At 50.1% G+C, this 27403-nt stretch overlaps 9 protein-coding genes across 9 annotated transcripts; 4 read left to right on the top strand and 5 right to left on the bottom strand.

Moving 5' to 3' along the window:
• Window positions 1–525: 525 nt before the first annotated feature.
• L3040_004211 (uncharacterized protein) lies at window positions 526–2080 on the top strand (the record flags this gene model as incomplete). The annotated part of the gene is made up of 3 exons (XM_007289010.1): window positions 526–569; window positions 639–1300; window positions 1356–2080. 3 exons carry the CDS (start codon window positions 526–528, stop codon window positions 2078–2080), a joined length of 1431 nt encoding a protein of 476 aa, XP_007289072.1.
• A 357-nt stretch (window positions 2081–2437) lies between these two features.
• Window positions 2438–4642, bottom strand: L3040_004210 (uncharacterized protein; the record flags this gene model as incomplete). Its single annotated transcript, XM_007289011.1, has 1 exon — window positions 2438–4642. The coding sequence occupies one exon, from the start codon at window positions 4640–4642 to the stop codon at window positions 2438–2440; it is 2205 nt and encodes a 734-aa protein (XP_007289073.1).
• A 384-nt stretch (window positions 4643–5026) lies between these two features.
• L3040_004209 (uncharacterized protein) lies at window positions 5027–7631 on the top strand (the record flags this gene model as incomplete). Its single annotated transcript, XM_007289012.1, has 5 exons — window positions 5027–5140; window positions 5449–5592; window positions 5641–5698; window positions 5746–7376; window positions 7458–7631. 5 exons carry the CDS (start codon window positions 5027–5029, stop codon window positions 7629–7631), a joined length of 2121 nt encoding a protein of 706 aa, XP_007289074.1.
• Window positions 7632–7932: 301 nt separating this feature from the next.
• On the bottom strand, window positions 7933–8841 carry L3040_004208 (uncharacterized protein; the record flags this gene model as incomplete). The annotated part of the gene is made up of 1 exon (XM_007289013.1): window positions 7933–8841. One exon carries the CDS (start codon window positions 8839–8841, stop codon window positions 7933–7935), a length of 909 nt encoding a protein of 302 aa, XP_007289075.1.
• A 1435-nt stretch (window positions 8842–10276) lies between these two features.
• Window positions 10277–11916, top strand: L3040_004207 (uncharacterized protein; the record flags this gene model as incomplete). Its single annotated transcript, XM_066154115.1, has 3 exons — window positions 10277–10569; window positions 10616–10676; window positions 10723–11916. 3 exons carry the CDS (start codon window positions 10277–10279, stop codon window positions 11914–11916), a joined length of 1548 nt encoding a protein of 515 aa, XP_066011896.1.
• A 776-nt stretch (window positions 11917–12692) lies between these two features.
• L3040_004206 (uncharacterized protein) lies at window positions 12693–14859 on the bottom strand (the record flags this gene model as incomplete). Its single annotated transcript, XM_007289015.1, has 5 exons — window positions 12693–13765; window positions 13821–14483; window positions 14528–14674; window positions 14725–14754; window positions 14811–14859. 5 exons carry the CDS (start codon window positions 14857–14859, stop codon window positions 12693–12695), a joined length of 1962 nt encoding a protein of 653 aa, XP_007289077.1.
• Window positions 14860–16071: 1212 nt separating this feature from the next.
• L3040_004205 (uncharacterized protein) lies at window positions 16072–18042 on the top strand (the record flags this gene model as incomplete). The annotated part of the gene is made up of 3 exons (XM_007289016.1): window positions 16072–16693; window positions 16741–16794; window positions 16838–18042. The coding sequence occupies 3 exons, from the start codon at window positions 16072–16074 to the stop codon at window positions 18040–18042; spliced, it is 1881 nt and encodes a 626-aa protein (XP_007289078.1).
• Window positions 18043–19120: 1078 nt separating this feature from the next.
• L3040_004204 (uncharacterized protein) lies at window positions 19121–20380 on the bottom strand (the record flags this gene model as incomplete). Its single annotated transcript, XM_007289017.2, has 2 exons — window positions 19121–19778; window positions 19833–20380. 2 exons carry the CDS (start codon window positions 20378–20380, stop codon window positions 19121–19123), a joined length of 1206 nt encoding a protein of 401 aa, XP_007289079.2.
• A 3375-nt stretch (window positions 20381–23755) lies between these two features.
• Window positions 23756–25535, bottom strand: L3040_004203 (uncharacterized protein; the record flags this gene model as incomplete). The annotated part of the gene is made up of 9 exons (XM_066154093.1): window positions 23756–23802; window positions 23884–24039; window positions 24095–24187; window positions 24247–24294; window positions 24365–24489; window positions 24539–24845; window positions 24901–25141; window positions 25191–25309; window positions 25358–25535. The coding sequence occupies 9 exons, from the start codon at window positions 25533–25535 to the stop codon at window positions 23756–23758; spliced, it is 1314 nt and encodes a 437-aa protein (XP_066011895.1).
• Window positions 25536–27403: the final 1868 nt, after the last annotated feature.

Here is a 27403-nt window from a genome sequence, read left to right as displayed (position 1 = left end):
CATCTTAGAACACAAGCTCAGAGACGAGACTTCATCACGACCAGGGCGCCGAAACACGTGAGCAGAGCCTCCTTCCTCTTGCACTTCCGCGGTTTGCCCGACGGCTTGAGGGCCCGAACATCCGGCTCATCTCAGTCCAGTCTCCAAGTCCAAGTCCAAGTCCAAGTTCAAGTCCAAGTCCAAGGCCGCCATCGTTCCCCCGTGATCAATTTGTTACTTCTCGGAGCTTCACATATTACCCCCGTCATGGAATTCCATTCATCCGGTCTGTACGGTCCGGAAGATCTTATTACGCTGCGGCTAGACGGAATCCCACTTATGACTAGACATGTCTACAAATATATATACGATGTATATACATATATATAACGACGCCCAGTCCTCGTTTTCTAGTTTTCTACTTTTCCTTTCTCTCTCATATTGTTCTCTTCTCTACACCTTCCCTTCCCTTCCCGCAAGTTAGTCTTGATAACAATTATATTAATCCGGAGGAATCAAACGGAAGAGAGGGAATACGCCACCACCATGTCTCTTCCCAGAGACTTCCTCTGGGGCTTTGCTACGGCTTCGTGAGTCATTCCATCCTCAAGCTTCCATATCCTGCCCTCTACTCGAAAAGCTTCAACTGACACCTCCAGCTACCAGATTGAAGGTGCTCCAGAGGCAGACGGCCGTGGCCCCTCCATCTGGGACAAATTCTGCACCATCCCCGGCAAAATCGCCGACGGCTCCTCCGGCGCCGTGGCCTGCGACAGCTATAATCGCACCGCCGAAGACATTTCTCTTCTTCGAGAGACTGGCGCCAATGCCTACCGCTTCTCCATCTCATGGTCCCGTATCATCCCCCTAGGCGGCCGAAATGACCCGGTCAACCCCGCCGGCATCGCCTTCTACAAGAAGTTCGTAGAAGACTTGCTTGCGGAAGGGATCGTGCCGTTCGTGACACTGTTCCACTGGGATCTGCCGAATGAGCTGCACGAGCGGTACGGCGGGTTGTTGAACAAGGAGGAGTTTGTGGCTGATTACGCCAATTATGCACGACTGCTATTTGAGGCGCTACCCAAGGTCAAGTATTGGATTACGTTCAACGAGCCGTGGTGTAGCTCGATCCTGGGGTACAACACGGGGTTGTTTGCTCCTGGGCATACGAGCGATAGGACAAAGTCGGCTGTTGGGGACAGCAGTAGGGAGTGCTGGCAAGTAGGGCATAACATTCTGATTGCTCATGGGGCGGCAGTCAAGATCTACAGAGAGGAGTTTAAGCCCAAGAATGGTGGCGAGATTGGCATCACGCTAAATGGTCAGTCCCCCAACTGTCCATTCTATTGAAGAAATCAGGGCTGATATCAGGATAGGCGACGGCGTCTACCCCTGGGACCCAGCCGACCCCCTCGACGTCGAAGCCGCAGAGCGCAAACTCGAATTTAGCATTTCTTGGTTCGCCGACCCCATCTACCACGGGCGCTACCCAGCATCCATGATCAAGCAGCTCGGGGACCGCCTGCCCACCTTCACCCCCGAGGAACTCGCTTTGGTCAAGGGATCGAACGACTTCTACGGCATGAACCACTACGCCGCCAACTACATCAAGCACAAAACCACGCCCTCCAAAATCGACGACTACCTCGGCAACCTCGAGACCCTCTTCGAGTCCAAGACTGGGGAGATCATCGGCCCCGAAACGCAGTCCGTCTGGCTCCGTCCCAACCCCCAGGGCTTCCACAACCTCCTCGTCTGGATCTCCGAGCGGTATGCCCACCCTGCCATCTACTGCACCGAGAATGGCACCTCCCTCAAGGGCGAGAACGACCTGCCGCTCGAGCAGATCCTGGACGACGAGTTCCGCGCCGAGTACTTCCGGGGCTACGTCAATGCCATGGCCAAGGCCGTCGAGGAGGGGGGCGTCGACGTGAGAGGCTACCTGGCCTGGAGCCTGATGGACAATTTCGAGTGGGCCGAGGGTTACGAGACGCGCTTTGGAGTTACGTTTGTGGACTATGAGGGTGGGCAGAAGAGGTACTTGAAGAAGAGCGCGAAGGTTCTGGGGCCGTTGTTTGAGTCTTTGATTAAGAAGGAGTAGAAGACATACGCGAGATGAGAGTTGAGATTTGCAGAAAGGAAGGGTGGGCAAACTTGGGTAGAGAGATTCCGGATCTGGATATGAATGGAGGAGGGGCGCGTTGGCAAAGTAACGACCACTTAAGGAGGTTACAAAGATGGGCTTCAAGCTGTAGATGGCAGAACGAAATTGCAAAATTGGGTTCTTTTGACATGGGATCTTTGTTGAGTACTACTACTACACGGCCTCGATCCTTAAGGGCGTGCGCTTCTATCTGATCGTATGCAGCTCTACGCCTCTGTCCAGCGTGTCGAAATCCTCGACGCTTTTGATCATGTAATCCCATTATCATCATCCACCCATGCAAAGCCAGTTAGTTTAACGCTCAATCGTCCCTAATATCGTCACCTCCTCTCCACCCCCATACGCACTATGCTTGTTCTTCTTCCCACCACTCTTCAACGCTCCCTTTGGCGGTCCCTTCCCCCGATTATCCCTTGCCAGCTCATCTTCCGCATCACTCACATCACCCAGAATGGCCTTTGCCTGCGCCGCCGTCCCCGAAGCCTCCCCATGAATGGCGGCCTTCTTCTGCCTCGTAATCTCCGCCTCGCGCTCATTCTCCTCCTTCTCCTTCAGCAGCTGCATCTGCTCGAATTCCTCGTTCTCGCGCACGATATCTGCCGTCTCCTCCAGCTTCAGATCAGACATCTTCTCGAAATGCTTCAGGTCGATGTGTTTCTTCTTGGGGCCGATCAGAGTCTGGGTGATCTTGTCGCTGTTGATGCGCTCTTCCTTGTTGAACTTGAGCTTGACCTGGCGACGGCTGCGGTGCGGGAACAGCTTGGCGATCATCTCAAAGTCGGTGCCGAACTGGGCGAGGCCCTCGTAGAAACGGGCCGTGGCGGCGTGGTCCCAGAGCTGCGCCTTCTCGCGCTTCATGTAGGTGCCGGAGGTGACGACCCGAGTGAAATCATCTTCCAAGACGTGCTGCATTATCCCTTCGTCGACTTGGCCACGGGCTTGGCGATCAATTTGCGTAGAGGTATCATCTACAACTAGCTGGTTGTTGACAAGTCGCATCTGAATTCCGGATCCTGGTACAATTGGGGCTTCTTCTGCTTCTTCTGCTTCCGCGGCTGGGGCAGCCGGCTCCGCTGGCTCAGAGGGTCCTGCTTCTCCTTCGGCTGCTCCTTGTCTTGGTGCGGCATCTACGAGCGCAGTGACCTCGGGATTTTTTCTCTTCATCTTTTCTCTCGTGCTTTGATCATATTTCTCCCTGATCCGGGCCTTTATCTCCTCGTGCTTGCTGAACTTCTTACCTATGCGTAGATCTTTACAGAGATCCATCATGGTCAAAGTTGACTGATCAATCTCTTCATCAGAAGCGCCATCAGGGGTGGCGGCACGTCGCTTCCTTCCCCTAGTTGCTGCTGCATCGTTCTTCTTCCTACGAGGCTTCTTGGGTCCAGCTACACGTCGAGGTTTGTTCAGTTGGATGTCGACGGTTGTTCTAGCGTCGGCCCCGTCCTCTTGTGGTTGAACCTTCTTCCGCTTGGTAGCTTTTTTCTTTGGCTTCGGGGTTGCTTCTCCTCCCACCACAGAAGCAGGTTGTTCAGCCACCTCACCACCAGATGTACCATCCGGGTTCAAGAATCTGGTTGGCACGATCTCGGAATTCTGACCGACTTCTCCGGGTCTTAATGCAGCCGCATTGTCTCTAGCGGGTCCATTTGCGGCTACGTCACCGCCAGCACGACCCATATTCGACGGACCATTCTGAGTTTCCTCGGGAAGCCGTGCGATATTTTCTGGCGTTGGATATCGGTGCTCGGGTGGAGCTGGAGAGTTGTCTGGGGATACTATTCTCGCGAGCTCGACTACTGGGCCTGTATCAGGCGCAACAGATGTAGACGCGAGCGAAATTTCTGGAGTAGCAGGTATCGAGCTGATAACCGTAGTCGGAAGAAGGGGCGGAATTGGTGTGTGTTCTGGAGATGTAAACAAGCTAGGGACTCCCATCTGGGTACTCGGCCCATCCTGGCGTTCTGCAGGTATCCGGTTCGTGGGTGGTTCGGAAAGGCTTGCGATTGTCTTTTTCTTGGGGGGAATAATCTTTGCGCGAGGGACCGGGTTTTGAGGTTGCTCGACGGACGGCTCGACTGCAATTGTAGATTTGGGAGAAGAAGGTACTTCGTTCTCGTGATCTGGTGACTCAACCTGACTCCGCACTTGTAATACAGGCGCGACGGGCTCCTCTGCCGGTATGGGAATTCGCTTTGCTGGCGGCGGCGCAACGTCTGCCTCTCTCTCTTTTCTCTTCAATCCTGACCGAACTGCATGTCCGTCCTGAGTTACTGCAGCAACCGCCTCCGGGGCCTCCTGACTCGGCTGGGGTAACGAAGCCTCGACGACTGGCGCAGCAGGTACGTCGACATTCTGCGAAACTGGTACCGAGTGGAGATCCTGTTGAGATGACTGAGACGCTTCTGGAATTTGAGGGACACTCGGGCGTGATGACGCGGTAGCTGTAGAGCGCACCGGCTTCTTGGGCGCAAACTTCTTACTTCTTCCCTTCAACATGATTGCTATCGAGTATCTCGCATCGGGTGTGTAGTGGAGATCTAGGTTATGTCGAGAATACGAGTCGTGAAGTTGTAGTACGGTCGAGGTGGTGGGGGAGGTTAAGATTCGAATAAAGCGGGCCCTCAACGCTAGCCAGCTAGCGGGAGCTCGTACATGTAAGTATTCTTTACTTCAACCTCCCTCAAATCTCATCCTCACCATCAACACCACCATCACCCCCTTACGACTTCAGGACAACTTCACGACTGGCTACATTCACGGCAGCAGATCTCACCAAACCATATCCCGTCTGCCAAGTTCATGTGCCAGCTGGCTCGCCCTGCCTGAATGCCTATTTCAACTCTTCATCAACAGACTCCGTCTAATCCATCGCTCATCAAGATGGAGGATAGGAAGAGATCAGCTGGCGATGATCTTGCGCCTCCAACCAAGAGACAAGCCGTCAATGGTAAAGCCTCCGCAGATGCCGATATGCCCTGGGCCGGCGATCTAGAGGTATGTTGCTGTCGCCGTCGCGACCTTATCTCCCTCCCATCAGCACGGGTTTCTCCCCGGCCCAATGCCCCCCCACCTGTACCAGATCTCTGCTCCTCATATATCAAGTGCCTGACGGTGTACGATCTATCTGGCCGGTGCTAATGCGCAGCTTGCTGTCCACAGCACGGTTGCTTAGCTTGCAGACCTACCTGTCCTACAGCATCGTACAACACCTCCTACCAATGCCACCTCCATACCCGTTTCTTCGTCTCGATCAGAAGCACATCACAGGCTGGGAGTTCATGCTAACACGTGTCGACTTATAGCACTACCAGAAAGATGCGATCTTGCGCCAGTTGCAGGAGTACAAGCGGGATAAGAGCACACTTGAATCGCAGTTGAAAAGTATCCAATCCAAGGCCGCGCATCATGATGATCATCTTCGCGTAGTCGATGCTTGGTGGTCGCAGGTAATGTCATTCCGGACACGTGCTCGCGCATAGACTGACTGGGGATAGTTATTGGACGAGATTAAGCTATTGGCACAAGATGAAATCCCTGAGGTTGATAATGATGGTGAGCGCGTCCTCGTGAGCCGAAGCCACAAGCTCATGAATTCTTAGCTACGTTCCCTACCGCCCTCCACTTCAAGGGCAGCGAGGAATTTCAAGGTCATCTTACTTCCAAAGCCAAGGAAATTAAAGCAAAACTACAGGTCATTTTCACAAGACTGGCTGCTTCCCGGGGAGAACAATCGCCAGATATCGAGGATTTGCAATCCAAGCTCACAAAATTATTGGGCGCCCAGAAGGAGTTTGTGATCAAGCTGGACAGACTTCGCACGGAGAGGGATGAGCTGAATGAACGTCTGGAAACCGCATCCCTTCGTTACATTAAAGCCGAGAAGAAATATGACCGAGCGAGAAGCGCCGCCGTTGCCAAGCTTGAGCAGCAGGCCATGAACGGATCTGGAAACAGTGCTGGTAGTGGTAATGGGAATGCGGAAAATGGTGATGTCGAGATGACAAATGGAATATCTGAGGCCAACGAAGCTTCCCAGACCGCATACAAGGAAGTATTGGCTGTAGCTGAGAAGCAAAGGGAGCAGATGGAGATTATCAATGCCGAGAACAAGGCCCTGACTGAGCAGCTCACAGCGGCTTCTACTCGGCTTTCCAGCTTGACAGAGGATGACTACGCAAGAACCGAGCTGTTCAAGCAGTTCCGAAGTCAGCATGAGGATGTCATTCGTCGAATCAACCATTTGGAGGCCACCAATATTCAACTCCGGGAAGATGCCGAGAAGTACCAAGCCGAACGAACCGCCTACCGAGTCCAGGTTGAGGGAGAGTCCGAAATGATTACGGGTGATCTCGAGAATCAAATGCAAAGAGTCGAGACCGATCTCACGAGAATTCGGGCTGTCAGAGACGAGCTACTTGCCGACCAATATATCCGCAAGCCTGGCCAGGATCAAGAACGCCCGTCTGCCAACCATTTTAAGGAGCTCCTGGCCGGAAAAGATGAACGAATAGATGCATTGGAGTCCGAGGTTGAGCGATTGAAGGCCTCTATCAACGAGCAGCCCTGTGGCTTGACTCCGCGACCACAGATCGATTCGCTCGACTTGGAGGCTCTTCGTAGAAAATATGAAACCCTGGAGCTCCAATTCGATGCTATCAACAAGGAGTTACCTGCGATGCAAAATGCCTATAAGCGAGTTCAAGCTCTGTCGACAAAGAAAGTCATTGATCTGAGCGTCTTGGAGGAGAAGATCCAGGTCCTCTCTGCTGAGAAGGCCAAGGCTGATCAGAAATATTTCGCTGCCCGGAAAGACATGGAAACCCGAATCGTGGAGGTCAAGGTGCTCAAGACTCAAAATGCCAAGAGCTCCGAGATCATCACCCAGTTAAAGGATGTCGAGACCGCGAACCGAACCCTACTCGGAAATCTAGAGAAGCAACTGAGTGATATGAAGCAAACCAACACCTCCACCATGGCCGAGAACAAGAAGATGGAGTCGACAAGCCGCGAAGCTACCAGCAAGGCAGAAGCTCTTGGCAAGCAAGTTACTGAACTTTCGAACCTGCTGAAGTCGAAAGATGCACACAACTTAAATACTAAGCAACGAATTCAAACAGTTGAGCTGGAATTGGAGAAGCTTCAGGTGAAGTACGATCATGTCCAGAGGGAGAGAGACCAGTGGAAGAATAAGAGTCTGAGCAACCAGTCTGGGGAGGAGGAAATGCTTCGGGTGAGTTTTTCAACCTTTTTTTTTTTTTTTTTTTTTTTTTTTTTTTTTTTTTTTTGGCTCGCGCCTTGCTAACAATCTCAGACTCTCGCTCTCTGCACTATTTGCCGCAAGGATTTCAAGAACACGGCAATCCGAAGTTGTGGTCACACATTCTGCAACAACTGTGTTGCTGATCGTCTTGCAAACCGGATGCGAAAATGCCCCAACTGCTCCAACCCGTTCGATAAATCGGACGTCATGGCGATCCATCTTTAGCATCCCTGCAATTTTGCCGTATCGAGACTTGGGTATGGATTTTCAGCGACGCCTTTCTAGCGGGACAAAAAGGGTTATCATTCCATTGTACGATTCCATAAGTTGTGTTGTGGCCAGATGCTTTCTGCATAGCTCGAAGAGACGATTTCTCTTACCTGTAGACCAGATTTTCTTTACAAATTCACCCCTGGCGAGGGTTCCACTAGTCTATTGGGATTGAATGCAGAACACTGCGGATGTATAGTAGATTACACACCAATGGGCGTCAAAATACAAAAGAAAAACGTTCAAGCTACGTATGCTATCGCCGTGAAGTCGAACCGAAGCCAGTGCTTTCGTGTCTCACGGATGAGCTCGAACCTGAGCTGCTTCGGGAAGGGCTCCCAAAGCTGCTGCCCCCATGGTTGCCACCAAGCCATGAAGTGTTGTTCTGCGGCGCCTGTTGTCCGTTTGCTCTGTTCCCAGCCAAATATCCTCCTGCTGCCCCTGCTGCTGCACCAGACCAGAAACCAGGTCTCCAACTCTCTTGCTGGCTCGAATATCGCTTGCCAGGATAGGGGGGAGGAGGGTCGTATGGATTACCACCACCCCCTCCGCCCCATCCACCTCCTCCATATCCACCTCCCGCTCCATATTGTCGGGGACGTCCAGCCGCTGGAAGTGCCTGTCCAGCCTTGAACAAGATCAACACCAATACACCAACGAATATCAACCCAAACAAAACCTTCCAAATCGTGCTAGCCTCCGTATCATTTCCCAGCGCCCCTCCCAAGAACCTCTGCTTGCCATACTTCTCCTGCCCCTTGTCTGTCAAAACCAACCGGTATTCTACCGCACAGCTCCCCTTCAACACATACGGATCCTCCCTGCTATCGTAGCCCTCACACGTCACCTCCGTGCTTCCCAGCTTGAAGTCGTCCGAAGTCTCGGCCGTGCAGCTCCATTCTACGTCTTCCTTGTTGTAAGAGCTGCCTTGGTTGATGCAGCGCATGCGATCGATGCTGTAGCGATTGCACCAGGGCCCGGAGCAAATCAGTTGCGGGATGGCAGGAAGGCGGCGGTGGGCTGTCTTTCCTTTGGCGCGCAGCGTGAGGGTGCTGACTTCCGAGAGGAGAATGGCGTCTGAAGGTTTCTTTTCGGGTTTCTTTCCGCAGAGGCCCGACGGGGTGAGGGTGAGGAGGGCGATGAGGGCGGGGAAGAGGAGCCGCATCTTGAACTGCCTCGAATACTTTTTTTTTTCTTTTTTTTTCGGAGTTGTATGGATATCGTATGTGTGTGTAGTTGGGGGGGTTTGGATACTTGCGATAGACGAGGCTCGAGGTTTTGTAGTTTGTCTGCGCGGCTGGTCATGAGCCCCTTGTGCTTGGCGGCCGGCCTTGCCGGAAAGGGGGTTGACACTATGCTATTATACTTGTTACTAGATATACAATTGTGAAAGTGCTGAAACTGGATGAGAGATATGAGCGAATCTCGCTGAACCCGACCGCATAAAAGGGGGCTCCGAAGACGGAATTAGCATAGGTGTTCCCTAATCGTCGGTAACCTTAAATAATCCTTGTAAAAAAACGACCCGACTCGACTTGCAGTGCAAATCGGAATCACCAAAGTGGGACACTTTCATCAAAACACTTATTAGACTACAACCATTGATAGAAACCTAATAAAACATATATCCACATGCTTAGAAATTGTTGCTTTACAAATATGTATCACAATTGTAAGAATGCATCTGGCCATTGCAAGTCAGAACATGGCGATGTAGTTGAAATATGTATTTACACGGCAACTCTGACATACACGCATAATGAAACAGTACCTTCCCTCGCTCCTAGACTCATATCAACGTCATCGTCATCGTCAAGCTTAGAATCGCTACTATCCGAAGCTGTTGCTAAGCAAGTCATCATCTCTTCCTTTTTTAACGTCTTCGGAATCGATTTTAGTAGCCCGATCTTAATGAAGGTAAAGATTTGGACACGAGGTAAGCTTACCTAGTTAGTGAACGGACCTATACCATCAAGACTACACCAAAAGTAGGTACTAGAGCAACTATATATAACAGAATTGTATTAATTGACCAATATTATAATCAATAGATGGTTAGATTCTCTATCAATTTTTTAAGGGCAAAAGTAGGTGTCCCGGGTTGCTGGGTGTCCCACTTTGAGGGTGCGGACTTGCTACAGCAGGTCTGTATATATATATAGATATATATTTCCAAATCAAGCTTAAGGTAACGACGATTTATAACGGTTTGCTGACTCGTTTTCGAAAGGATTCGAGGACGGCAAAGATCAATTTCTGGGCCCAGACTAGACTCCTAGCTTGACTTGCTCTCTTTTTGCCAAGCACACGATAACTTACCTGGATAAACAGTGAGATAAAAAAATATTGAGATAACACGATGCTGGAATAGTGAGCGAACTTGGATTTACCGGTTCATGTTGACGGTTGTTAGTCGTCGGCAACTTAGTCGTCGGCAACAATCCAGCCTCGTGACTCTCACCGCCTTGCATGGGTAGCTATTCTGCCCCTATCAACAACTACAAGAGCCCTCCTGAACAGTATCCTTTCGATTCCGGTGCTGTGTAAATTCACCAAGTTCTCAAAATATTCAAGGGCCAGCTATTTATAACCCCCTGATCATGCGCCAACGAATCACTTTCATCCAAGAGCCGATCGATTCTATCGATCCCAGCAAGCTAACAGTCACCTCCAACTCGATATCCACCTCGGAACTCACAGCAGCGAGAGAAGAGAGGGTCACATTTGGAATTGATGGGCTGCCGCATGAGATGTACAAGGTTCTCAAAGGAAGCCATGAGCTGCATATCAGATGGGTTGAGGAGAAGGTGTTTGAGGCGAGGGTACCCTTTGTTGCGAGACTGAGTCCTGGATTACATGTTTTCTACACGCCATTGACGAATAATGGATCTTCGTATGTTCAAAAGCCCCGTAAAGCGAGACTTCGGCTGATTATTGAGGGAACTATTGTGTCCGCTTTTAAAAAATTTGTTTGGGGAGTTGGACTGTGTATCTCCTGAGGTATGACCTTTCCTTGTACTGAGAACCCGGATTAAACGAAGCGTAGGAATCCTTTACATCTCTACCTAGAGACCGCTTCTCCCATTCTGCAGCCATGCAATACTACTCTTCTCTTCCAACTCTCATCGACTTTATATCCTACATGTCACACAAGCTGTGTCCCTCCCGCTCTGCGAAGAACAAAGACCCCTCATGTCTCTCTCGGGTACAGGCCCTCTCCACAGCATCATCCCTCGACCTAGACTTCGACACCATCTCCCAAGCCGCAACGCTCTCCGCCTTCTTCGCACCGCAAACTCAGTCCCTCTCCCTTTCCAAGCCAGTGGCTCTCCCCTCCTCGCGAGTAGAAGTCGGGATCCTCTCCGTCGAAAAAGCCCGCGAAACGGAAGAGCTCTCCCTAGGCGGATTTCTCACCGTCCTAGGCGAATCGACCAAGCCATCTCCGACGCTTTTCTCCTTCCCTGCGCGCCATCATCCCCTCCCGCACTCTCAAACCTTCACGTCAAACTTCCTTGTGCCCACAGGACTACACCCCACGCTACAGCTCAACATCACTTCCTCGAGCCCTCCATTAGATGACAGAGCTTGTTCCCTACACGCCCACCTCACGCTTCCAAAAACATTTTTCATCGACAGATACCAGCTTTCAGACCCCTTATTCCTCGCCTCCAAAAATCTGTCTAAAGTCCACTACATCACCAGCCCCGTCGACCTCGAAGCCCCCGCCTACACGCTCCCACAATGGGGATCCTCCGCCCTGCTCTCCCTCTCCCCTCCCCCATCACCCCCAGCCTCCGAATCATGGACATCCCAAATCCCCCTGCACCTCCGCTATCTCACCCCCTCGGCCAAGTCCTCGGGCCTCACCCCTACCAAATTCCCCTCCCCCGTCCTCTTCTGGGCCTGCACCGCCGACGAGGGTACGAAATTCCCCACCAACCCCTTCGACCGCGTGAACCTCGGCTATGACGGCCTGTTCGGTCCCCGAACCCTGCTCTACCACCTCTCGCCCCGTGCGGCCGCAGCAGCAGCGGATGGCAGACTCGTGAGTAGCTTGACCGTGCCGGTGCTGGACCTGGACAGGAGCGGCTACGTCGAGAGCGCGACTGCGGCTGGTGTCGCGCTCGGCTTTGCATGGGTGTGTTGGTGCCTGGTGAGCGTGTGGAGGAGGAGCGGCCTTGGCTCTGGTATTGCGAAGAAGAAGAAGCAGGAGGCGGGCAGGGAGGAGAAGATGGAATAAACAGGGCGGCCGTCACATCGTCATACGTAGACGGAGAAGCCATTTCTCTCAATTCCGATCGATGTACGAAACCCTGCCATTTCGAATTAATATATCCATTCCATAGCCGCTTTTAGAATAATTGAACGTCCCGTGGAAATTTCTTGTGCCTCTTTTGTTGCACATCGCACCAATTGCTTTTTCGAGTCTGGATACATTCGGACTTGGCTTCGACTTCAGCAGCCGCTTATGTCGGCAAGCAAGTAGGTAGGCAAAGTTATTTTTTGTTGCACATCACACTCGATATTCCCATTGGTACCGAGAGAGACATTCGGGTCGATCCAATCAATGCATGTCTCACTTAAGCCTGGTCTGTCTGGCTGTCTACGGTATCCAAGTCGCGACTAGCAAGAGCACCACACACATAAACGAGGCAGACTCGGGTACAGATGCCACATGGACAAGTGTGGAGAGAGCAAGCAGCGCATGGAAACGAAAATCTCTTGTCTATCTATGGCTACATGTGCTTACTCGGGTAATCCCAGTTCCAGATAGCAGATCTTCGTCTAGGTAGTCTCTGAACCAGCAATGCCGGGACAGTGGTCAAATCAAAGTTATGTTATACATGCTGAACGCCACACATGCCGACGCCGTTTCGTCCCGTCCTGTTCCGGTCCGTTTTAATCCAACCGTCGCAGCAAGAACCTCAGAAAAGCTTCGTTTCCTCATCATTATATTTCTATTTTTTTTTTCTTCTACCTCTCTCAACAAGGAGCAGTGGATCTTGAAGAGGGATTCTATGACGGCCCGCCATGCGGTCCTTTCCCTCCATCTAGCAATAACTTTGGCTTGATAAAGCCCTCATCCAGCTGCCTGAACCACGCCGCGTGATCCTCCGATGTGCCATGCAACAGTGAGGAGATCGCCCCGCTCGCTGTAATCTGCGGACCCTCGTGGCTTGCGCTCCCGCTCGTCGGATATGGCTCCTCCCTTTCTCTCGGCGGTGGGCTACTTCGCTTCCTCTCCGCGCGTTTGGCCACAGGCGGCAAATCAGACGTATCGCTATCGATATCCAGATCCGATTCTTCTGCCGAATTGGGGTGCAGAAGCTCTTGCTCGCTTTCGCGCATGTCGCGGCCGCTGGAGTTTTTCCGGGCGAGGCCCTTGGGCGCATTGATGGGACTGGAGTTACCGCTCACGTAAGTGCCACGATCGTATTTTCTGCGGCCGTTCATGCCATCTAACTGAACAGACCCGTTCCTTCGTTGGGCGTTGCCGAAGCCAGATGAGTTTTGCTTGTAGTATGTGCCGCCTGGCACGGCCTCGATGTCAAATTCGTCGTCGGAATCAATTTCTTCGATAACGCCGGTGCGGATGCCGAGAATTTCGAGCATACGGGCTGTGGTTCCACCGAAGATGATGACAGTGAGCACCACGACGACCAGAACGGTGGCTTTTAAAGCCCATGCGTTTGCGCCTGAGAGACCGGCTGCAAGAGCGACTCCGACTGCTCCTCGGAGACCGGCCCAGAAGAGCATGGCCTGGTAGCTGTAGGGTAGCTCGTCGGCGACGTCCTTGCCTCGTCTCTTGGCTCGGTAACGGATGAACCAGTTGATGAGTCTCGAGAGCGGGAAGACGGCTGCCCATCTGGCAACACAGATTCCCATGACAGTGACGATGATGAAGAGAGGTTTGAATTCTAGCTTACTGTCGGTAAACAGCGACAGCCCGAGGTAGATGAAGATGAAATTCTCTGATAGTTGAGCCAGGACTTGGAAAAGGTACTTGGTGGTGAGCTGGGTTCGGCGTGACATGTTGTAGTAAGCGTAATGCTTAAGAGTGATCCCACAGAACAAGAGCGTGACAATTCCTGGAATTTTTTGGTTAGCGAGTCATAGACAAGAGTTCCCAACCGGACCACTCACCAGACATGTGCAAGCCATTGGAGAAGAAATAGCTGGCATATGCGATCAATATTATTAAGCAACTCTCAATCTTGGGGAATCTTCGAACATAGGTATACTTCAGAACAAGAGCCGTTCCAATACCCACACATACTCCAATGAGCAAGCTCCCAAAGAAGACAGCCAAGAAGATTCCAATACCCTCCATCAGGCTGACGAGGCCAAGAGTTCCTGCAGCTCCGCCTTCCTTGTATCTCTGAGCTGTCTCGAAAAGAACGATAGCTACAGCATCGTTAAGCATGGATTCTCCGAAGATGATTGTGTACAGCTTCGGGTCGACCTTGTAGGTGTTGAAAATGGCAAGAATTGTTACTGGATCCGTGGCCGACAATGTCGCTCCAACAGAAATAGCGTCGACAAAGGTCATGTCAAATCCATCAATCGGTATTCGGGTGTATACGAACAGGATAAGTCCTAGCACAATCGCGGATATGAAGGTCCCAGCAAATGCAAACGTCAGGATCGTCCCAATGTTTCGAAAGAAGTTCGCCTGGTGTAGTTCGTACCCCGAGCCTAGAATGATTGGAGGAAGCAGCAGATTGAAGAATATCTGGTAGTTGAAGCTGACGAGACTTTGTATTGATGTTCCGGAGCTCAGTCTGAGGATCAGGCCAACCGTCATACCTGGAGAGTCAGTATGGTCAATCGCATTTGGGAAAGCTGCCTACCAGCAAAGATCGATATAACCGTCTCGTGTACAGCTTCCACCTTCTTCTGCTGTAGCATGTAACTGGTGAATAGAGCTGCAATGAGCAGCATAATCATAATGAAGAGCGCCCATGAAGAGAAGATCTCCATCTGAGATGAATCCGGTCCTGTTCCCGTCAGCCTCGTTATCTTCTCACTCTCAAAGTGTCCTCCATACCATCTGGTGAATCATCTTCCGCCTCTCGTTCTGTATTACATCGATTAGCCTCTGCCTGCGATCCAATTCCACGGGGTGTAACGTACTCAGGAGCTGGTAGGCCACTCCTACGAGGGCCGTAGACATCTTGGCCATGTTGGTGATTGCGCGCGGGAGAGATTGTATGTCGAGTCGTAGCTCTGCAACGAGCAGCGTGCCGAGAGGAGAGGACGCATGTAACTGTTCGCGATGGTGCGTACGGTAAGAGGATCTGGAGTTTGGAGACGAGTCGTGGGCGATGAGCCAGTAGTCGTCTGGGATTAGTTGCTACTTAGGTTGCCGGTCTCCAAGAATGGATGCGGCTCCGCTGGACAGGATCTTGGATCGGGCCTGGCTATGCAATCGAATGTCGTGCAGAAGCCCAGGTGACTGAGATAAATGCCGCAAAGTGATACGCGATCTATATAGAGAGGAGCCTCCCAGTCTGATAAGTAGGGATTGTTTTGATATCGATCCAGCCCAGCTAGCTATTCCCCGAGCCCGAATCTTCTATGGCATACGGCATTGGAAAGAAAGCATGTCCATCCGTGCTGGTGCCAGCCATCTTCTGCCTCACGAGTCACAAGCCACGACCCATCTATCCTGCCCCAATATCTACAATGCCCCCCATCTTCTGCTATTCTTGGGTGCCACACAGCTGCCCCGCCCGGGTATCCCATACTCGACGACCTCCAGCCCCATCGGTCTTCCCGGGAGTCCGTGGTGGTGTCGTCAACGTCGCACAGTACCTGGGGGATCTCCATGCTCATCTACAGCAGGGTCTTGTGGATGCTGACACCTTCAAGACATGTTGTGGTCCCGTCCAGTCCAGCAGCTCTGCCCAGCTCTGCCCAGCTCTGTCTCCCTTCGCATTTACATAAATACGACTACGGAACCCTTCTGACCGAAAGGCTCAGCATCGCATCAAGCATTCCTGCTGTCATCAGTCAAACCATCTGACCGGCAGAATCACCCCCCCCAACACATCTGCTGTTCACTCCAGCCGGTATCGTCGAATCACGGTTTGCCAGCACGCGATCGCAGTCTGCGTCGAGGGTAGGGTGAGAATGTGCAGTTCGTGAACTCGGAGCAGCCACGCTGTTTAAGATCCGAGGACTCTGCAAACCTCTCGAGTCTTAATGCTCGAATTACCTACTCGGACCTCTGCCGTGACTTTGAGTTAGAAGCTTTTCCCGAATCGACATTTGCCTTTGCGCCGACCTCTACACGCGACATACCAAGACCCCGAGAAGAAAGCGAGTGTTATTATTCCAAAGACATACGGTCGAGCAAAGACAACAATCAACGACCTCAGATCTGCGGAATATCATGGCCGTAGACCATCCTCGTCAGCGGCCGGCAGCTCTGCAATCCCCTGCACTATCTGGAGAGACTCAACGAGACGATGATATTCCAGAGCAGACTGGGAAACCTCTGCATGAAGAGTCGCCCTTGATATCCCCATCCGGAGACGATTCGAGCGAGGACGGACTGGTCGACGGATCCGTTCTCCACGATGACCCCATCGATAACTACCAAGAATCCAAGAGTCTATGGTACATGATTCTCTTAACAATCAGTATCGGAGGACTACAACTGGCATGGGCAGTGGAACTGTCAAATGGAACTCCATATTTGCTTTCGCTGGGGTTGAGCAAGTCTCTCATGGCTTTGGTATGGATAGCAGGACCTCTGTCAGGAGCGCTCGTACAACCATATGTGGGAATTCTCAGCGATAACTGTAGATCGTCATGGGGAAAGCGGACTCCATTCATGGTATTTGGGGGGTTGGCAACTATCCTCTCACTGCTGTGTCTTGCCTGGGTAAGAGAGATAGTCGGTGGGTTTCTGGGCATCTTCGGCGCAAGCGAAGAGTCGGAGGGCGTAAAGATTACAACGATCGTGATCGCGGTCGGCTTCGTGTACATTCTAGACTTCTCCATAAACACAGGTAATGTTGCCCTCCGATGCTGTACGACCCCGCTTAATGCTTTGCAGTGCAAGCAGGAATTAGAGCCTTCATCTTGGACTGCTGCCCGAGTCATCAGCAAGGTAAGTCGGATTCTTGATGGGTGGAAGTAGCTTACCCTCGTAGAATCTGCAAACTCCATGGCAAGTCGAGTCGTGGGTGTTGGAAACATCATCGGCTACGTGGCTGGTTATGTTGACCTTCCCAAGTACATGTGGTTCTTTGGAAACACACAGTTCCAGATTCTATGCGTGATTGCATCGATATCGCTTTTCAGTACAGTAGCTATCAGTATCCTCACCATCAAAGAGCGAGATCCTCGACTGGAAGTTGCCAAGCCGAAAGGAAAAGGAGGTCTGGTCGCATTCTTCAAAACAATTTTCAAGTCCATTCGAAGACTCCCACCTCTTACCCGGCAAGTTTGCGAGGTCCAGTTTTTCGCCTGGATCGGATTCTTCCCCCAGCTCTTCTACTCTTCCTCCTACGTAGGAGACATCTACGTGCAACCCTACCTTCTTGAGAATCCCAACATGACCCCGAATGAAATCGACAAGCTCTACGAAACAGCCACCCGCATGGGTACTCGCGCCCTTCTCGTCTACGCCGTCACTTCTCTCACCACCAATGTCCTGCTCCCCTTCTTCATCGCCCCCACATACGACGCCTCAACATCCGACTCCTCTGACTCCCAAAAATCCTACTCAACCCGCGTCTCCCGCTTCCTGGACGCCCTCGTAATCCCCTGGCTAACCCTCCGCCGCGCCTGGCTCATCTCCCATCTCATCTTCACATGCTGCATGTTTAGCGCGCTCATCGTCCGTAGCATCGCCGCCGCCACAGCTCTCATCGGTATCGTCGGCATCTCCTGGGCTCTGACCCTCTGGGCACCCTTTGCCCTCATCTCGGCCGAAATCAGCAAACGTGATGCCCTGCGCCGTGCTCGCTCCGCCGCCCGCCGCCACTCCGACCCTGACACAGACGTCGAGGGGCATCCCGGGCAGCATCACGAAGAAGAAGATCAGGCTGGAGTTATCCTCGGCATCCACAACATGGCCATCGCCGCGCCACAGATCCTGGCGACGCTCGGCTCGTCCATCATGTTTCGCTTCCTGCAGAAGCCCCGCGGGACACCCGGAGATCGCAGCTATGCGGCCGTGCTAGCGGCAGGGGGCCTGTTTACGCTGGTCGCAGCGTGGCTGATAAGCAGAATCAAGGATGAAGTTGAGCTGCCGGAGGAGATTGCCGGGACGACGCGGAGTGCTTTGAGAAGAAGCATGAGCCAGGAAAGGGGGCTTATCCGGAATCGGAGCTTCTCGGGGTTGAATTATTAGGAGTGCGAGTGGGTTTTATTGTTGGAGACTGGACGAATAGATTTGCAGATTTGTTCAGATGGACGTGAGCGTTTTTATTTCTATGTGTATACCCTATTGCTGTGATAGAATCGGCGGTAAATCTCTCTTCGGCTTAGTTCTTCCTCGGGCGTGTTTGGATGGACGGGAGGGGGGCCTGGGGCTTGCAGCGTAAACTCCTCGGGTAGGATAGAGCAATGCAAATAGAGCGATCCATCAAGCTGGTTCCTTGTATCACTGGCCGTAAGCAAACCAAGCTGTGTGGATGAAAGATACTACTATTCGCTTCGTGAATATAACGTATTATGTGTGCTACCTCCGAAGAAAACTACTCACTTTTTACCGTATACTCAGTGCCACCACCAGCAATTGCGACAAACCCACCGGCTTTATCGTAACGAAATCGTACATCCAACTCGGAAAGCTGCCCGGGGAAAGGACGAGGAAACGGAGGGGATGTCCTGCAGCATACCTATAATATACGACACGTTGAAGCTACCTAATTATGTGAGCTAGCTAATGTGGGAGTCCATATGAATCATTGTTGAACTTTGGAATTTGCGGCTACGCATCGGTCGTTCATCCGGCTTTGATTTGTTCCACTAAGGGCGTTGCTAATTATAAGAGCCGCCGGCTGGGGACGTTTGGCTGTGGCTTTTTGAATTATAATAGTTGACGAGAGATTGATCAAGCTGGATCCTCTCTGGTCACTGATTAAGAACTCGGGAAGAGCGTAGAAGCTGGGTGCTTGAAGTAGACGTGGATGGAGAATACTGCCAATACTGTGCTCGGCGACTCCGTCGAGTATTGAGGTTTTGATCTACACATCAGCGTGACTACTTCCATCTGTTTTAACGTTGTCTATTGGTTTTGTATCATACATGTAATTATCCATCCAACAGGTTTGGGGATTTGAAAGCTTGCGAGACCATTCTCAGAAGATTGAAGCTTCACAGCCGGCACGAAAATGTATGTCAAGATGGTAGAGGTTCCTTCGGGCTCGACCGCCGAGCTGGGGGGACCAATTCGTGATTCTTCTAAATAGCTATCCGGTTATCAGCTACAAGGCTCCGGTGAGGAGGTCCAGTGATTGATGCGGAGTTTCACCTGATCTTCGTTGGTTTCCTCGCCAGGCCTCGGCCACGATGTCGTTCTTGATAATCTCAAGCTCGTGGATTTTGCGAACGAGCTCTGCGTCACTGTCGATTACGGCTTCAACAGTGGCAATCTCTTCGACAGATAGATCGTCCCCATCAGCCATCATCATACGAGAAATCTTGAGCATGATATCGGCCACGATCTCCTGGACGCCATCCTCACTAATGGAGAGACCTTCAGCGGACAGTTCAGAAACGGTGATCGAAGCCCAGCAGTCGGCGGCTTGAATTAGCTGTCGGGGGAAGCGCAGTCTGGCCCAGTCGGACTTGAGCACGTAGTAGAAGAAGAAGAGATCGTTGACTCCTCCGTTCGACACGCCCGAGGTGATCGATGACGAGATATATCCAAGGTTTAGGAGTGCCGAGTCCGCTCCCCAGTTCCCTTCGTTGGCAGCTCGGTCTCTCTTCTTGACTAACTCTGCGTTGGGTTCGAAGTTACCGGATAGTGCCCTCCATTTCTCCCAGAGCCCCTTGCGAACGTCAATACCGACCTGATACAATGGCTCTTTCAACTCTGCGGTAGCGCGAAGGTCTTTGACAATACGCTCAAGCTCAGAGATTCTAACTGTAAGTTAGCATGCGCATTCGAGTATTCCGGGGCACAGTGCGACATACCTTCCTGTGGATTTCACGAGTCTGCCTTCCATCGTCTCGCTCTGCCTCTTGAGCCTACCCATCTCTCCCGGAAGAGGCTTCTTCCTCAAAGCTTCATTCTCTGCCCGGAGATTTGCGATACGCTCCTCCGCGTTTCCAAGTTGCTTTCTTAGAATCGCAGCTTCCCCCTTGAGCATCTTGTCCTCTGCCTCCTGTGCCTCAGCCAGCTTCCACTTGGCTTTCTGCTGCGCGAGCACGGCGATCTCTGCCCGAACATTCGCGACACGCTCCTCCGCGTCTCCAAGTTGCTTTCTTAGAATCGCAGCTTCGCCCTTGAGCATCTTGTTCTCTGCCTCGTGTGTCTCAGCCAGCTTCAACGTGCCTCTCTTCTGCTGCGCGAGCTCGGCATTCTGCTGTGCCAGCTGCTGGTACAGCGCCGAGTTCGCCATATGGATCTGCAACAGTGTGGAGTTCTGCTGGGATATCATGCCTTGCAACGTAGTCTGGAACTCGGGGCTCGAGAATGAGCCGGTAGGCAGCTGCTCCAAGTGGTTGGACATGTTGGACATGTTGACGGTGCTGGCGCGCTAGGCCTGTGAGAATGGGGATGTGACAAGATGATCTGGACTCTTGGGCCTTGAAGTTGTCAATGTGAAGGAATTTGAAGTAATTTGAGGTCTGCTGAACTTCGGAGGACGGTAAAGGTGGTCGTGACGGGATTGGATGGTGAAGGCAGGCGAGAATAACAAACTACTCTACTAGCGTGGTTGAGGCTTCTGCATCGCAATTTACGGCAACTATAGATCGAGGGGCCAGACTAGTGACCTCGGATCTCTGCCATTCACCTTTCAATAAATGACCTTGAAGATATGAAGAGACCGGGTACATGAGCTGTGGGGGAGAAGTGGGGGTCACGCAGCGAAGTTGATGTTTCCATTCTTCCTCTCTATTACAAAAGGTCGCAGCAAAAAGTAGTACTGATATGAAGAAGACTCCAACCAAAAGGCCACAGGTACAAGCTTTGGTGAATAGATACGCAACCACATAGCATCATTCTATACCCGGAAGTTTAGAAAGAACTGGTGTAAGGTCCTACGCAGGACACTGGACTGACAGATTCCATTGTTTTGTTATTTACTACATCTTCGGCTAAATCTTCGGCTAATTTCTGGCAGGACACTGGGCTGTCGGGTTTCATTGTTTTGTTGCTTACCGAATCCTCGGCTAAATCCTCGGCTAGTTTCTGGCAGTCGCGTACGCACTTCACTAACCTTTAAGCTCACAGTAGAAGACCTTTCACCAGGTCTGCATTCTACAGTCGTCATGTTGGAAACTCGGGTATCTTGAATTCCCATTTACTATCACCAAACTGCAAATCCTGACCCTTATTCCAGCATTCAATACACAACCATGTCTTCAGTACTTCTAGGAGAGCGCCCTTCAGGTTCCAGCTCCACCATTCTATCATGTCTTCTAACTTGGATAGCCGCTGGAATATTGGTATGTAGAGTCTGCATGATGATTAGGATCATAGTAAACAGCCCAGGAGGGAGACCTCGTGACGCTTACCTGGCCACCCGTCCTTGCTGGCTTTACTGGACCGGCGTTCTTCCTGTCATACATAAATAATTGATTCCGTCAACTCCGATTAGCTGACTGTCCAAATGATTCCCCTTTAAGGTATGTCTCCAGTATGAAGTAACTTTAAATAATGGTTTCCATGGTAAATCCGCTCCATCACTTTAGAGGTATATTTAACAACGGATGAGATAAGTGTAGAATTCAGTTGTGATGAATCTTGGGATAAGCATGTTGACAATACTTTCTTCTACGGATACAACCAACCGCCCAGCTCACCTTTAACAACCTCCAACTCTACAAATCACTTCACGCCCGCATAACGAAGACACAGCATTATGTCCTCATTCGGCTATGTTCTCAATCCTGCAGAATCAAAGGCTCTCGAGGAATGTTTCGTGCTTCTACGGAAAGCCCCTTATGAACGGAAAACGTAAAATCTCCGCTTCGTTTTTGAATTGTAAGTAGGTCATCGGTTCAACTTTTTCAAATCTAAAGAATTAACAGGATTACACCCCCTCCACCATTATCTATATCTCCGGCAAGCAACGAGTGCCTCAAGCGGTGCAAGTGCTTCGATACGTCTGTTAGCATACGATAGAACTTCCTATCCCTCCCTTGTGATATCCCGGAGACCACGAAATCCGTCAGTAGTGTGAAATATCTGGGATTCAACAGAACTGCTGCCGCTACGATCTTCGGCCGATGAGCAGCGCGACCCTATGCCTCCATATCTTCTAATAGTAAACTTTCATTCGCCCTGGGAAAGATTATCCCGCCTCCACATCGGCCCTTTATCTAACGAGAGAATAATTGCCGCCTTGAATGCCCTCGGCATATCAGAAGAATTGAAGGCCGCCCTGCTTGATGATAGATATCGCTCGATCCTACACTCGGAGAGTCTTCAATGCTAGCTTCGTGACACCGTACAGCGGACGTATTCGAACTTTGAAGCGATCCTGGTGCGGCCCAAGTCAAGCAAGCTTCGAAGTTGATATAGCGTGGGAACAGTACTTCGAATGTGCTTTGATCAAAGCTGACAATTGCTTTCATTGCACCTCCTGTTAAAGTTCCTCCAAAGGTGCCTTAATAAAAACTGATTGCACCTCTTGCTGTTTCTTTAGTTGCACTTTCAATTGCACCTCTTGCTCTTCTTCAAATCGCACCTCGGCCAAAACTGGCAGCACTTTTAAATTGTACCACGGTACAGGCCTAAGTATTACCCCTCGAGGGTGCCCCAAAAGTTTAGTTTCCACTTTAAACCCCCTGGTTACCCTACCCTCGAGGGGTAATACTTACGCCTGGGACGTGGTAATGGACTGAATCAGCGTCCTCGTGAAACGGGTGTGTGGCTTGAAACCTTGAAAGAAAACCTCGAAACCTCGCAACCCTTCTCGAAACTAGAGACTGCAAAAAAAGCAGTTTCCATTTCATGTGATCCACAAATTCAGTGTCGAGTCTCTCCATTGGATATGGACTCGTAGTAACGTTGAACCTTGTTCTAAAATTTTGACTTGTGAGAAGCGAAGGATGCGGTTACGTACGAAGTACTACGTAGTAATATCGTTTTGCTTAGCGAATAAAGGGAAGCAAGTCCGACGATTAGGTTGCTCAAAATTATGCTAAGGATACCCGTCCTGTATTAAAGCAAGGTTGGACGAACGATCCTCGACGTGGCGAGTTTAATAGACCTCTGAAACCGGACTTGAGGGAATTACCAAACGAAATCGGAAAGATGACGCAATGTCGATCTCTCAGAGAACCTATTTTCAAGGTTCCAATTTCAAAGTTTTCATTTTGAGGATTTCATTTTCTCCGATTTACCAGACGCCACCTTTTTTATTTTTGTAAACAGACAGACATCATGAGCCTATCAGGTAACTATTAAAAATAGTAAAACGCTAGAACATGTTTTTCTTCTTCTTTTCTTTTCTTTTTGGCCAAACTCGATTGCAAGCTCATGAGGAGGTTTTGGTCTACAACCCTAACTGATTAGGTTATCCGCTAATAATAATACGTGATATAATAAAGCCACATTGGGCTTCTGCCACGGGAAACAGGTTATCTGTTTTCAGCGACTAAGCCACTGAGCCATCGGCTCTATTTTCCGCAAGGAGAAAGGAATTGCGGAGTTGGCTTACATCAAGCGTGTGAAATTTCTTAAAAATTTCTCAAATTTTTATTTTTTTTTATTTTTTGGGGGGGGGGTGGGGGTGGGGGGGAAATTCAGCTTTAACAAGCGCGCGGCGCCACAAAAACAGAAATCTAAAGATACAATCGCAGGGGACCGAAAAGAAACAGCCTACAGCCCGTGATCCCAGAAACATCTCCAGAACCACCCGTCTTCGCGGCGCAGAAGATTCTCTCTAGGCGTCTTCAAATATCTCGATGCCGTCTAGATGGGCCTCGAAATCTGGGACGCCTGAAGTCAGCACTGTTCTTGCAATGGTACAGCCGAAGGCCGGAGAAAAGAAAATTGTAGATGCGAACTGACCTTTTTCACCCGTTACCCCAAACGTGATTTTGTTGACGTCTCCTGGCTTCAGTGTGAGCTCGACAGGAATCGTCTTTTGCCGACCGGCACGACAGTTCATGTCAGAGATTTTTGTTGGTACGGGCTGATCGTTAATGGCAAGGTGTGCTTCACCAACTACAGTCAGGAAAATTAGCTCAACTCGTGCAATCTTCAGCCTAATAGGACTCACCGGCTGCATTGTTGACTGTGTAATGCAGAGCAAGCCACTGTGGCTTCCCAGTACCCGTAATGTTTTGGAAGACGACCTGGCTTTGAGTATCAACTGCATGAGGAGTCAGCCATGAAGTTTTGGGTACTTTCGGCGAGCTCTCAATAGCTTACTTTGATGCACTGAACGTTTACTGATGCAACCTTGGCAGTCCTTGATGGCTTTGAGTCACAAGCATTAGAGGAACATGATCCCTTGAAGACGTCAAAGACAGCAAAGTTGAGGACTTACCTGCGCGACCAGAGATTGCTGCAGCTTCGGCCTCATATCGCTTCTTGGTGGTAGGCCATGAGACTTCGCCGGTCGTCACATCGACTTTCCACATGGCATGATACTCCAGTGCGAGCGTGTGAGCACTACAGATAATGTCAGATATGTCCGCGGGCCCGACCGTCGATAACCTACGTAGCATCAACTTTCATAGGAAGCCAAATGTAAGTAGAACTCGGTCCCCCCTTCGAGTCCCACGAGTCACCCATGTAGATGTAAGTCGTTTGCTTGGATCCTTTAATGGTAAGTTCAAAGGTATTCTGCGAATTGTAAGTGTTCTCTTCCACCGGTGCAATTTCAAAGGGGCCGGTGAGGTTGCCATCGATGCTATCGGCCCAGAACATCTGGTTGGGATTGGAACGCCATCCCGTCTTCCCCGAGACGATCAGAAAGTAGATATTGTCCACTTTGAACATCCCTGGTGCTTCGTATGATCCGCCAGCTTCATAATCCATCAGCGCTGGTACTATGCAAAGAGCCAAGAATCATCCACTTACTGAGTTGGTTAACTTCGTCACCAATTGTCCCGTCCGGATTGATCTGGTTGATCTGCACAATGTTGTGGTCGGCACTGGTCATGAGATACCAAGTCTGAGTGTCGGGATCCTGAAACATTCCTGTGTCCGAATAACTGTAGGAATTTGGCGGTATCCTAACGGCAGGTCCATTCACCTTGTATCCTCCCTCAATCTGAGAAGATACCAAAGCTTGCACTGAGCGATCGACTTGCCCGTAAATCTACCGAAAGTCAACATGATACTCGACGGCGAATAACACACTCCCATACCCAGAAAGATCCATTTGGCGTGGCAATCTTCGGTCTCCACATCCACTTAATTGCGGCTTGAGCCCCAAGTGGAGTCCAGTTGAGGAGATCTGTTGACTTGTATAGATAGGGTGTGACATCTGACAGGTCAGACTAGAGTACTCGTGGCCCAGAAAGAGGTGACTTGCCATCATTCGCAGCTTGGCCTATCCAGTAGAAGTTTGCTTCATGCTGGTATATCATGCCTCCGTGGGCATCAATAGTGTTACCAGCGGTATCTTTCCAGTCAGCGCCAGGCACTATCCATGATGCAGCAAGGGCGCCGGCAGCCAGGCCGGAGGTGAGCAGAATTCGAGAAAACAACATCTCAATGAAATTGATCTGAAGTCGAAAAAGCAGCAATTTTTTTTTTTTTTTTTTTTTTTGCGTAGTAGCAGAATTTTCCTTTGTTTATCAAAACGAGCTTGCTGTAGGGCTCTTCCCCTTATTAAAGAGAATGTGACTTTAGGGGAAAAAGCAAAAATAAGTTTTTTGAGCGAACGGAATTGATTAGCTTATAAAAAGTGCGCATGATGACGAGCAGCAGAAGCTTGTCATCCCTTCTTATACTTAGTATGAATACGGAGTACGGAGGTACGAACTATACTCATGCGGCCAGTACTTAGTAGTAAGTATGTCCCCATGTCGCAGATCAACCCTAATATAGAGTCGAATTTGGGCGTAGCCAGCTATACTCCGTACAGACTGTTGTAATAGACAAGTTTCGCAGCAGACTTAACTCACTCAGTCATCTTATATATAGAGTCAGTGCCACAGCTAAGAAGTTAGCAAGGTGATCGGTTTCAAAAGATAACGATTATTGACCAGTCGACCTGCGTAGTACTCTTATGTGTTGTCTCGCCTTGCGGATATTGTATTCGAGATAGTTTGGCCTTGGTCTAAAGCTAATTCTGTGCCCTGGCCCCTAACATGATGTAGGAGTAGGTGGAGATGTACGAAGGTCGTACTACTACGTACGTCGCAGGCGTAATCCTTACACCCTTGAGGGTAGGGTAACCAGGGGGTTCAAAGCGGAAATTTAATTTTTTGAGGCACCCTCAGGCTGTAGCAACTCGGGGGGGGGGTGGGGGGGGCGATGGAGGGGAGGATATGTTGCACTTTGATGATCGAATACTCGTGTATTCGGACTTTTAATACGAAAACTTCACCATTTCGTTAAGTATAGCTATCGACCGCCTTCGATCTAAGTCTTATTGTATTAAGATTACTAGTGTCGGAGCCATGTTTGTTTATATACAGGCACTCGCAAATCAGTACTCAATTCAGTCAAGATAACTGATCAAGTTAACTGACTTTGCGAAAATCCTTCTTAATAATAATCTCCGTTTACTAATAGTGGGGTTAACTCAATCGTTACGTATGTTGAGTTACCGTAAGTCGGCTCTGAAACTTTTCTATTAGTAGTAGGACTTGACGTTGCAACAGCGTTTAAGAAAAAAGGCTTATCAAGTTCGCAGAAGCTTTGTGTTCGATCCACTTTTAAGTCTTCGCAAATAAAAAACGCTTTCGAATTAAGCAAAATCCAATAGCTTACAATTAAATCAGCGATAACGACGAAGATTATAAGCGAATTAATATTATATTATCGTCACTTTTGGCATAATATTATTTGAAAAGAAAAAAAACTTAAATAATAAGTTAGAGAAAGTAGACCTAATTCGCTGCGGCCTTAATTTGTAGCCTATCTTGATTTGATTCGAAAGAAACGGTACAATCGAATTTTTTTTTCCAGCTTGATTAAGATCTAATACTATAATAATATATATATATATATACATATATATTTATCAGGTCATACAGTTATTGTTTTAATAAAAATACATATCTAACTTCTCCGCTATTTAAGAAGCGACGCGGAACACAATCGTTTCGCGGAACATAATTGTTTCGCGGGACATAATTGTTTCGCCCGCTTTAGGAAAGGGCCCTTCAAGTTGTGACGTCAAGTCCCACTATTACTACGTCCCAGGCGTAAGTACCACGGTACAGGCTTAAGTACTACTATTACCCCTCGAGGATGCCTTAAAAGTTTAGTTTCCACTTTAAACCCCCTGGTTTCCCTACCCTCGAGGCGTAATACTACGTCGCAGCCTGTACCGTGGTACTACGTATATCCCACGCCAGCGGCCGCTCCGCTACGGAAAGTTTGATATACGGAGTACCTATGTACCGTA

Source organism: Drepanopeziza brunnea, assembly GCF_022702325.1.
Source record: "Drepanopeziza brunnea f. sp. 'multigermtubi' strain 214-2 chromosome Unknown ctg6, whole genome shotgun sequence".
In the NCBI taxonomy this organism is placed as follows: Eukaryota; Fungi; Ascomycota; class Leotiomycetes; order Helotiales; family Drepanopezizaceae; genus Drepanopeziza; species Drepanopeziza brunnea.
Note: the sequence above shows the minus strand (reverse complement) of the source record. Positions and strands in the feature narration are given on the sequence as shown.